Below are 12,286 nucleotides of genomic sequence, written 5' to 3'. Positions count from 1 at the left end.
TATATATGATGAGTTTGTTGAGTTCTATGTATAATTGACTAGAAAAGAAAAATAACTTTGTGTTTTAAACAGATTTTATTGACCAACACTGTAATATATGTACAGACACATCCACTTAGAATGGCTGCCCCCAGCCAGCTGACAGCTGACTGCCAGCCAGTTCCCAGTCTGAACTTTTAGACATGTTGCACTGCAAATGACCAAAACTATTCAAAGTAAACATTCCTTTATTTATTAATTTCAGTCTAATCCAATAAATAATTTAGACTTTTGTTTGATTCATGTCTATGACCTACATTTTTCCATTAGGTTACACCATAATATATTTATTTATCTTTATAAATTTCTTTACACTGCAGTACTGTGCAAACCCCTCAGTGCCACACCTCATTTCTTTATATTTTGCTTCCAAGGAGCCAGACTTTATATATTTTTTATGTGGTCTTGAGCCATAGTTCTCCATGCTTTCTAAAGTTCTTTCACTCATTTTCATTCCAGTCCTTGTACCTGACCATTTTCAGATGATTTTTTTTTTTAAACTACTTCACACTGACCTATTAATCATTCAAGCATAAAAATGGCACCTAACTCAAAGGGTGAACCAGTGTAGTGTCTACACATAACAGACAACAAAGAACAAAATTTACATGAGAAAAAAATTTAAATTGTATCTTTAGGCACTTTGTTACTAGCAGCATGTATCAAAAACACACCATTTGTTCACCATTCTATAAAGTTAATCGCTACAGACCTCCAAACTTCATGTGGCCTTCAGATTAGCTCAAGAACAGTGCAGAGAGCTTCATGGAATGGGTTTCCATGGCCAAGCAGCTGCATACAAGCCTTACATCATCAAGCGCAATGCACAGCCTTAGATGCAGTGGTGTAAAGCATGCTGCCACTGGACTCTAGTGCAGTGGAGATGTGTTCTCTGAAGTGACGAATCACACTTCTCTATCTGGCAATCCTATGGATGAGTGTGGGTTTGGCAGTTGCCAGGAGAATGGTGCTTTTCTGACCATATTGTGCCAAGTATAAAGTGTGGAAAGGGGATAGTGGTGTGGGGTGGTGATGGGAATTTCAGCTCTTTTCAGAGAGCCGGCTCTTTAGGCTCAGCTCCCAAAGAAGAGCCGGCTCCCAAGTGGCTCCTCAGATTTTACTTAAAAAAATGTGTAAAATGAATTACTAATATAAAAACATACATTACATCAAATGTTTCTTTATATACTAAACATAGAATAGAGTGCTCCAAATACAAATTATAAAACAAAAGATTGGCACTCAGAGAAACCAAGGACATTTGACGGGTTGATCCTGTTTCTCCTACCTGATATGACCTGTCCTGTTTTGTTCTTCTAATTGCACTAATGGATGAACAGTTCCTATATGTCTGTGCAGGTTGTTTGTGGTGCCTGCTCAATATGAAATTTTAACTTTGCAGTCTACACTCTGCCTGTCTATCAAATTAAAATGTGTCCAAACTTTACTATGTTTCCTGTTGCTCATTTTCCTCGCGGTTCCCGCATGTAGCCTCTATGTAAAGCGCAACTTCCTCTAGCTCTTTCCTGTCTCTGAGTGAACATTGCAGGAACCTCTCCTTCTCTGGTGTTTGTGTACTCACTGTGCTGTGTGCCGGTGGCCCCTCCCCTCCCGCTCAGTGTAGACACACAGAGGCTGCCACACATCTTAACCAATCACAAAAAAAAAAAAAAAAAAAAGAGAGAATGAAAAAAAAAAAAGAAACGGCTCACAATCAGAAGCTGGCTCCTGTCGTTCACTTCAAAGAGCCGGCTCTTAGAGCCAGATCGTTCTCGACTGACCCATCACTAGCGTGGGGCTGTTTTTCAGGAGTCGGGCTCAGCCTCTTAATTCCAGTGAAAAGAACTCTTAATGCTTCAGCATACCAAGACCATTTGGAGAATTTCATGCTTCCAACTTTGTGGGAACAGTTGGGGATGGCCCTTTCCTGTTTCAACAGGACTGCGCACCAGTTCCCAAAGAAAGGTCCATAAAGACATGAATGAGTGAGAGTTAAAAAGTTCATTAGAATTGTAGAGACTGTTTGTTCCTTATATACTTTATTTTCCTGTATGTTTGCACATGTTCCAATAAATCTTCAGTTAATGTATGTGTGCACACATGCTCACGTGAACTGATTGACTTAACTCAGCTGTTTGAGTTGAGTTCTGTGGGGTCAGGGATGATGTGTCTGGAAATGAGAGACAGGATCAAGCACATTATTCACAAACTGATCTTGCAGCAACATGGTACTCAACATCACCAAGAAATTGGGGCCTAAGCAGCTTTTTGAATTCCATAAATTGAAGGTTTTTTCTATTTGTTCACCAAATGGATGAAATAAAGTTTTTGTTTGTTTCTTGGTGCTGTTGAAACCAACAGTTCTCCTGGAAGCATTCTATGCTCTCAAAATTAACAACAGTGATTCAAGTGTCTAGTTTTCAGGAATGTATCTCCACACTGCAGGAGAGTCAACCTGGAAACTTTCTTCTGGCAAAGCAGAGGAAATAATCTAAACAAGCATATTTCTTAGATCAGTCAGTCAAGTAGAAATGACTTTTGCTGCATTTTAAGTTATATTTTCCTGTAAATTCAGTATGATGTGGTAAAGTTTGTGCCCCACATTCAGAATGAGGGATATTAATTTGATGTGGCTTTGACTGCAATAATAAAAAAAAATTGAAAACGGGTATTAAATAGGTGTCTTTTTATTAATATGCTCTCTCTTGGTTGCAAAGGTTTAAAAGTGTGATTTTAACAGTAACCTAAAAATCAGACATCTTCTGTGTGATTTTATTACAGATTAAAAAAACATTTGGAGAACACTAGATCAGTGTTCTCCATATATTTTCTGATGATGATGCCCTCAAAAAGGACCATGTCTCCAGGCATGGAGAGTGATGTTTGGGCTAGGGGTTGAAAATCATCCAATTTCTGTGGGGGCTTGGAGAGCTGCTTTAAAGGTCACCTATTAAGTGAGAACAAAAGGATCCAAGGTAATGCTCTTGACCGTTTGGGCTCTTTAACCTGTCAACAAAAGCAGTCCTTAAAAATCAGCAATAGCAATTTACTGAATAGATGCAGTATTAATTTTATACAAGATGTTTCTGACGAGGTATGGCCCCCTCTGGATGCGATGCAAGCAGTCACCCTTCTGTGCATGGATTGCACAAGTGTTCACATCTGTTATTGAGGAATTGGTCTCCATTCGCAGATGAGTGCAGCCTGCAGCTGTGCATTGCTCACTGCCTGTGGCTGCATTGAAGAAATCATGTCTAAATGCTGGCCAAGGAAGTGTCTGGATATGCTTTTGATCCAGAAAGGCCTTCACTACTCTGGCAGTGTAAGGGTCGGTTTTGTCCTGCTGAAACAGCCACAAGGCTGGGATCCGGGCGCAAGATTTACACAAGTACAGGTTGGAGTACCTCATCCCGGTACCTCTATCCAGTCAGATTTCGATCAAGTCAACCAACCGTCAGATCAGAGATCTCTCAGTAACATGCTAGGCTGCAGCAACAGCTAAGACATGCATGCTAGCATTCAGCATGCCAAAAGCCTGGCCTCAGTCACATTCAGTGAGTGGCAGCATGGTGGCACTGATGACAGTGTTATGTGTACTGGTTATTCTGAGACCACTGGCTTGAGAATGGAATAAACTGATCCAGTTCTTAGAAGTACACGTGAGTTCATTTTTGTTCAGTAAACATCGGTTAATGCATCATGCTTATCCCTACACAAATAAACATTAAATAAAGCCATTTATAAGTAGAGTGATATTTAGAGTAGAGTGATATCTGGTTGGTTTTTCAAAAAGATGAGTGCTTCATAACCAGTGCTTGAATCAGAATTTTTTTCTAGTAAAATCAATAATGAATGGAATTTTAAGACTTGTCTTTTGTACAGTTACATTGTTTTGCAGTGCGGTTCAGAGTAACTGTGGTTAGATTACTTAAGTGTCATTAATTGGTAGTTTATAAGGTTGCACTTTAGTTAATGGCTAGCTCTACAAGCCCTCTTCACAGCCTACAGTGGTTCATGTGTTTGACCCATACTCACATCCAAAGAGTATGTCTATGTTTGGCTACTTTGTAGTGGATCAGAATAGAACCTGATACTGTATGCTGTCAAAAACAAAAACAAAACGCTCATACACACACATGCTTACATTTTTTTTTTTCTTTTTCCATGACATACCTCATTAGCTCTCATATTCCCTTTATTCTTTGATTGTACCACCCTTCATCAATTTCTTCCTCTTTGTCCATCACTTTGTGCTTAAATCACTTCATCTGTGCCTTCCAACCCTGGAATTTGTCATCTTATTTGTTCTGTGGTTGTGATCTCATTAAGATAATGACAAATGAACTGTTTGACCAGGACCTGTCGACAGCACGTCACAGAGAAAGCCCAGATAAGCCCTGGCCCCATCTATCTGCCTCGCCTTATTTGTGATCGCACTAGCCCTCTATCTTCATCCCTTTATTTGTGGATGTCATGATTCATCTTTCCTTTTATTTATTTTCATAAAGGAAAAAAAAATAATTTTATTCTTTTGTGCTGGAATGCATAATGGATTATTATTATTTTTTAAAGTTAAATAAAATATTTGTATAATTGTCTTTTTGTAGCATTGTTTAGAAATCAGCATTAAAGTGTTAAGTTAGTAGATTTGGAAGAAATACTCCTAAGAAGGAAATTACAATTCAGAGCAACTCTTGTAACTGAGTGTCTCAGATAAACAAAAACTAGAAGAGGGTTTCTCTATTCGTAGAGATTTTTTTTTCCCCTACAATTACAGATGTTATATTAGTTTTATCTATAAAAAGATAGTCAATAAAGTACACTCCTACTTTAAATAAAACAGCGATTTTTATTACTTGCACTACTGGCTGAAGAGATCACAACAGACAAGTTCTGTGTTCCTTGCTAATAACAGATGACATCAGAGCTTTTGAACTGAGTGGAGATTGTTTAATTCTGACCAGTTTTAAAACTTGGAGACCTGGTAAGACTTGTAGCCAAACTAAAATCAGGATAATTCCTGCTAAAGTAATCTAAGTACATCTCAAATTATCTAACGTCCAAACTATACCTTTCATCTTTCCAGAAACTATTGGAAGCTTTACTTCCAACAGCTCATGAAACTCTGCAATGAGCATTTTGAGACTGTGGGAACGGATTGGGAACAAGTGAAACTTTTCAGCTTTTATGAGAAACTTGATGGCAAGTTACTGAATCCTAAGCAGCATATCTGGCTTATTCAGTGGTAAATGGTGACCACCTAATATGAAAATACAATGAAAACAAAGTTGTGTTAACTGTGACCTATATGAACTATAGTAACTGTGGCCTAGTATATTAGTTAACAAAATTAATCTTACAAAAAAAAACAACCAAAACATGAACTGTGGGATATGTAAAGTGAAACTTGACATCTTGCGCCATCTTTCCTGTGTTGAATTGCAATAAAAAAAATAAAAATTCACGGTCATCTACTCACATGATAGAGAAATTTAGTGAAACTACAAGCTGTGATTATCTGAGGTCTATCGGCTCAATGATGAAAATGAAAAAAAAAAAAAGGCATATGTAGTCACAAACATCTCATGGTAAAGATGATAGTCTTGGCAGTTCTTTCATTATAGCCTTATCACTACATCTAATTGATGAGACATTTTTGAAGTGCAAATTATAAACAAAGGGCATTAATTTAAAAAAAAAAAAGATTTGTACTAGTTAAATTAAGTATACTATTTATCATTTATAAGCTTTCTATTTGCCTTATGATTTTTTTTTATTTCATCGTTAAAAAATTTATAAATAATAAAAATAATAAATAAATGGTAATTCAGTGGCAGTGGTTCCTGTGAGTAATACCACTGTCCACAGTTTGTTCAAATGAAAGCTTCCAGGCATTTTTCATGAGATGGATTTATTATGTATTTGTTGGTTCCAGCCTGTAATTTTTTTTTTAATTCTTAAAGTGGAATTTTAAAGCCAAATTGACAAACAGCATTGTGTCTCTCTCTCTGTCCAGGCCATTTGTTTGACAGTGAATAAAGCAGGCTATATTATTGCAAGCCTGGAACCATTAATGGGATGCTACCAATGGTACATTGGGGTCTAGACGTGTGTGTGTGTGTGAGTGTGTGTGTCCATGTTTGTTTGGCGACTTGTCTGTAGCTTTTATCTGTCACAGTGATAGTGTCCTGTCAAGGCAAGGCTGAAAGGAAACATAAAACCCATAAAAAATAGGGGCATACTCCAAACAAAAATATGCACCAACATTAGATATATACTGTCGTATATATAATGATGTACAGTGGCATCCTTATGTTCCCCAACAATCTTCACGAAAGTTTTAAAACATGTTGCTGAATCAGTCCAATACATACATAAGCGATCACATTTTTCTGTTTCAACCTTTGCTATGTTGTTTTTGTATAGGTACTAAATGACGTGCACTGCAACAAAGCATTTGCTAAAATGAGTTTTGTTTTGTTGAATGACAAGTTGCCACTAATTGAAATGCACAGTCTGTAGAAGCAGTAAAGCCACTGCCTTTTCTATAATTAGTACAGTACATCCATTTGTTCCCAATAAACTGTATGAAATATGCATTTACTTTTTTTAACCCACAACAGTGAGATAAAACTTTATTTGTGCCAGTTTTACTGGTTCGTCCATAATAGCTTAGTAATGTGTTCTGGCTTTATAACACTTGAGCTGTGTCTCTTACCAGCTGTCTTTACCTGTGAAATGTAAGGGTCCTATGTACATTAACATATGGCTGTCAAGAAGAGAGGCACACAGACATATGGCAGCCCATATGATTGCAAGGGGCATTTAAGGAAAAAGTGAACAGACGTTCACTTCAGTAGCACACTCAGAGAAGAATCACTATGTCTTTGTCACACCCAACTAGACAGTACATGAGCGCAGAGATGAAAGCATGATTGAAGATAGCTAGTAAGTGGTAAAAATACTTCTAATTTAGCTGAACTCACCAAACACAGACACGCATAAACACATAAATGCAAAGGTTTTACAAAGCAATAGTCTTGTAGATGTTAGACCATTTGACTTGTGACTTGTCATCTAGCAGTGTACCCAATATCTAGAATGTGGTTGTGCATGGACACTTTAGAATGAGGTTATACTGTAAAGTAATTCAGTTGAATGGGTTTGTGAGACACAAGACTTTCAGAGCAGAAGGTGACAAACTGAACCAAATTACCAAAAGAAAAAGTCCTGGAGAAAATAAAATCTTTGATACCATTATTGTCTTTTTCTTAAAACTTTCCAGTGACTGGTACTTTATGTTTTTAAACTCCACCAGCGGTTTGAACTGGCTTGTGTTTACATTTTATATACACATATATTTATGCATAATATATGTATTATATATACATTTTATCCTTTCTTTCTGTCTCTCTCTTTTCTACGTGCCTGTAACTTCAAAGTAACTAAGACAGTGTGTGCGGAGCAGTGTGATGGCCGTTGCTTTGGTCCCTTTGTTAGCGACTGCTGCCACCGTGAGTGTGCAGGTGGCTGCTATGGTCCAAAGGACACAGACTGCTTTGTAAGTGAACACACACACACACACACACACACACACACACACACACACACACACACACACACACACACACACAAGCACACACACTTTACATCATTATAGTGTAAAAAAAAGAGGTTAAAGTGGTAATATTCCTGGTGATATTACCATGTCAATATGGTTGCAAAGATAACATTTCCTTTACATTTCGTTTTGTTTTCTTTTCTTAAATCTGACACATTTTACTTGTGACTTTTTCCTTCATTCAATTTCAGGTACCTCTTAAAATGGATTTCACTCAGTTTTTAAATGCCACTTGTATGGCAAATATCATTTGATGACATTTAATTCTCTTTTCTTCCTGACGTGAGTGTCATTGTTAAATATAGACTTCACCAGGAACTCTTCATTCTGGCTTTTTGCCATGTGCTTTATCAGTTTTATCCACGCTTGTTTGCATGATAAACTTGTGTCTAAGGGTGTAATTCTTTGAGGTTGTAAAGTCCATCGTTAATGGAGCTCTTCTGCCTTGCTTTAACAAAGCGAGTTCTCTCTCATCATTTTTTTTTTTTTTTATTCTTCAGTGTTTTTCACAGTCAACACAAAATTGAGAAAGCGGCAATCCAAATTCTTGAATGAATCTTGGCGAATTTAAGGTCTTCAGAAATAAGTCTTTAAGGCTATGTTCACACTGCATCCTGAAGTGACCCAAATCATATTTTTTTGCCCTTATGCGACCTGTATCTGATCTTTTCGTGACAGTCTGAACAACACAGATCCAATTTTTACAAATGCGACCCAGGTCACTTGGATATGTGGTCCTAAATCTGATTCATATCAGATTTTTTCAAGTGTGACCTGAGTCTGTACAGCCAGATCACATTCATCCGACCTATACATCACTGACACTTGACAAACACCACTATTCTGCGTCCTGATCCACGTTTACTTCCGCAAACACTGAACACGCTTGATACGTGTGACGTTATTGTGTCCTCTACTGCGCACTGACACTTTTAGATTGTTTGCAGTTCACATAGGAGATCACATATAAGTCACATATATTTGGAAATGTGAACGACCACGCAGAAAAAAATCGGATTTCACAAAAAATTGGAATTGAGCATTAAGGCCTGCAGTGTGAACGTGGCCAATTTCTAAAGCATTATCGTAGATAACATTGAATGTGTACAAAAGAAAGTATACACTTTTTTCAGTTCTAAGGTTTTACATATAAGGACATAATAATCTGGCCCTTAGCAGGTCTTAAAATTGGGGAATAACAACACATGGCATACTACACTGTGTCATTAGTCATTACACAAAAAACTAAGTCAAAATGCAGAAGCAATCCCATGAAAAACTAAGTACACCCTTAGTGTTTCTATGGGAATTAAGAGGGTAAGGAGCAGGCAGGTGCTACTAATCAAATGCACTTGATTAACTGATCATCAGCAAGTGTGACCACCTCAATAAAAGCAGAACATTGCTGCAGAACACAATGCCAAGGAGGCATCAGCAGTGATCTTACAGAAGCAATCGTATCTGCCCATCAATCTGGAAAAGGTTATTTGGCCATTTCCAAACAATTTGAACCCCGACATTCTACAGCGAGAACAATTATTCGCAAGTACAAAACATTCAAGACAGTTGTCAATCTTCCCAGAGGTGGATGCCCCAAGGTCAGACTGTGCAATGCTCAGAGAAACTACAGGCCTCGGTTAGCATGTTAAGTGTTAAGGTTCATGATGGTACAATTAGAAAAAGATTGAATAAATATGGCTTGTTTGAAAGGGTTGCCAGGAGAAAGCCTCTTCTCTCTAAAAAGAACACAGTAGCATGGCTTATGCTGGCAAAGTTGTATCTGAGCAAACCACAAGACTTCTGGAACAGTGTCCTTTGGACAGACCAAACTGAAGTGGAGATGTCTGGGCATAATGGCACATTTGGCAAATACCAAACACAGGATGTCAAACACCTCAAACCAACTAGGTGGAGGAGGGTTGATGATTTGTGGTTGTAGCCATAGGACCTGGATCTGTATCCCAAAGCATTCTTGAGTCATATGTGAAGCCGTCTGCCTGACAGCTAAAGTTTGGGCCTGGTTTGGTCGTGCAACAGAACAGCAATGCCAAGCGCAGCAGCAAATCTACAACAGAAAGGCTGAAAAAGAAAAGAATCAAAGTGCTGCGATGACCCAGTCACAGTCCAGACCTTGACCTGATTGAAATGCTGTGTCAGTACCTTAATAAAGCTGTGCATGAACTAACGCTCACAAACCTCAATTAACTAAATATTTGCCATGCATCTTCTCAGTCAAAAGTGTGGAAGCTAAGAATGTTTGTTTCTATATCAAAAAGAAACCCTTGAAAAGAACTTTGGTTCAGCTTAGGCTTAACCATAGCAACCCACATTTTCTGTGCCAATTTTTTCCTCCCCACATCAGCCACAGAGTTTAGAAAGTAAAATTAAAAGCTTTAATGCCTACAGGACAGCTCAAATGATACTCTTTCCTATCACCATGCACCCAATTTCACTGAGGACTTGTAAAAGCATTACACTGGATTAAATAGCAATACAAACCTGTGGCCAGGCTGGCAGTAGCTATACACTTGGAACCAAATTTGAATTTTGGCCATCCAATCAAAATCTGTGACTATGTGCTACATTACCCTTTATGTAAAGATAACAACAACAACAATAATAATACTGATAAATACTTCTGTGGATGTTTGCAGGCCTGCACCAACTTTAATGACAGTGGGGCATGTGTGACTCAGTGTCCTCAGCCATTTGTCTACAACCCTACCACCTTCCAGCTGGAGCATAACCCCAGGGCAAAGTACACCTATGGAGCTTTCTGTGTCAAGAAGTGTCCACGTAAGTCTCATCGCCTGGACAAACAAACAAACACACACACATACACACAGATACACATGCATACTGTACATACATGCCTAGTGCTTTAAACATTCATTTTATAACCTACTGATCTACCCTTTAAGTACTTATTCCATGGCACAGTTTCAGTTTACTGTGCATACTTACAACTGTATTCATGTGCGATCCAGCAGCTGATTGCCATGGTCTTGTACACACACACATGCATGCAGAAGGAATGGGCAGCAGCAATCCCTGTTACATTCTTTACAACCCTTGTTTGCATTGGACTAGAAGATAAATGCAGCTGCTTTTTGAATTGCATTTACTCCTTAGGTTTCTCATAAATTTCTCATTACTGCTGGTAGATCATTTTTAGGGCAACTACTGGCAATGTAAATATAGCTTGTATCTTTTCCTGAAATAATCTTAGTGTGTGATTATGCCCATGTCTGTGAGGACCAATTTGAATTTTAGATTTGGGTAACAGGACATTTTGCATAGTGAAGACATTTTAAATTCTGCAAACGGCTGTTTAAGAGTAACACTAGTATCAAGTTTAGTATTAGAGGTAGAATAAGTTAAGCTGGGTTTTAGACTTTAGGTCACAATAAGGGGCAAGGGATGCATTTGTCAGGGACGGTTCTCACATCTAAATAAGTGACAATGTGTTTTTGTTTCTGTGTCCCTTTTTTTGTTTGTTTTTTTTAAGTCCAGAATCTTATTTATATAACTGTCACTGCATTAACATCATTGCATATAAGTAGTCAAAACAACATAGGGCCATCATGTATTCACGTGCCTGAAATAATTTTCTTGACTTATCCAGCAGGACATAAAAACATTTATTCTAGAAACTTGAACCCTTCATTTTGTGCTTTGATTGGTTAATTTCACCATACAATTTTTAATTTTTTTTTAATCCATAGAGTTGAGATGCAGTGACTTTTGCAACAGGACAGCCAGCCAATATCTCTTGAGGAAAAAGAGGTTTCATCCTTTTCTGCTTTTCTGTGATTTGCCAGCAAAATATGCTTACGCTACTGTTACAGTTTTTTATTGGTAATGGATTTGGACTTGTGGCCTGTCACGGATGTACCCTTGCCTCTCACCCTGTGAAAGCTGGTTTAGGCTAAGCGATCCTACGAGCCTAGATTGGATGAGTGGTTAAGAAGATGGATGGATGTATGGATGTATGAATGGATGGATGGATAACAACATGATCAGCTGCAGTTCTTAGTAGTGCATAAATGGTCAAAGTCTCATTAAAACACCTCATCTTGACAAGCCATCTACCTTGTTTGCAAAGCCAGCAGAGGTGATTAGGAAGCAGATTGCTGGGTCTGCATTAGAAGCCATATCCCTTCTCACTCCTGTGTATCATTTTTAGTCGTGGTATTCATGCATTATTTTGTGGCCACTGATAACCACAAGCTAACCACTTACCACACCCAGAGCTAATTGTGGACACCCCACACTGTTCAAACATCACTGAAAAGGCCAACCAGCAGGGAGGGAAGGGGAGCTCTGCGCTTGGGAGGCATTATTACTTTTAAACAGACACAAGATAGAGGCTAATATGATCATTTTACTATTTAGTGTCATTAAAGTATTCCCTTACTGCTGTATTTTCTTGTAGTAGTTGTTCAACTATAGTCTATTCAAAATAAATAAGTAAATAAATAAATAACCAGATAAATAAATGAAATATTGGTGAGGCAAAGTCACTTTCAAAGTCACTTTCAGCATTTTTTTTTATTTTTTTATGTGATTGCCTGCACTCCACTGCCACTTACTGTTCTGTATGTTCCTGTGTGACAAACAGCAGCC

At 38.0% G+C, this 12,286-nt stretch overlaps 1 protein-coding gene across 1 annotated transcript in view; it reads left to right on the top strand.

The window, feature by feature from the left end:
* Positions 1 to 12,286, top strand: part of erbb4b (erb-b2 receptor tyrosine kinase 4b) — a 311,401-nt gene that overhangs the window by 207,797 nt on the left and 91,318 nt on the right. Inside the window, exons 6-7 of the mRNA XM_030758147.1 lie at positions 7,482 to 7,600; positions 10,315 to 10,456. Of these exons, the coding sequence (XP_030614007.1) occupies positions 7,482 to 7,600; positions 10,315 to 10,456 (261 nt within the window). The remainder of the gene's footprint in view (positions 1 to 7,481; positions 7,601 to 10,314; positions 10,457 to 12,286) is intronic.

This window comes from Archocentrus centrarchus, chromosome 21 (assembly GCF_007364275.1).
Source record: "Archocentrus centrarchus isolate MPI-CPG fArcCen1 chromosome 21, fArcCen1, whole genome shotgun sequence".
Classification (NCBI taxonomy): Eukaryota; Metazoa; Chordata; class Actinopteri; order Cichliformes; family Cichlidae; genus Archocentrus; species Archocentrus centrarchus.
The sequence above is the reverse complement of the archived record's forward strand: the minus strand, read 5'-3'. Positions and strand labels throughout refer to the sequence as shown.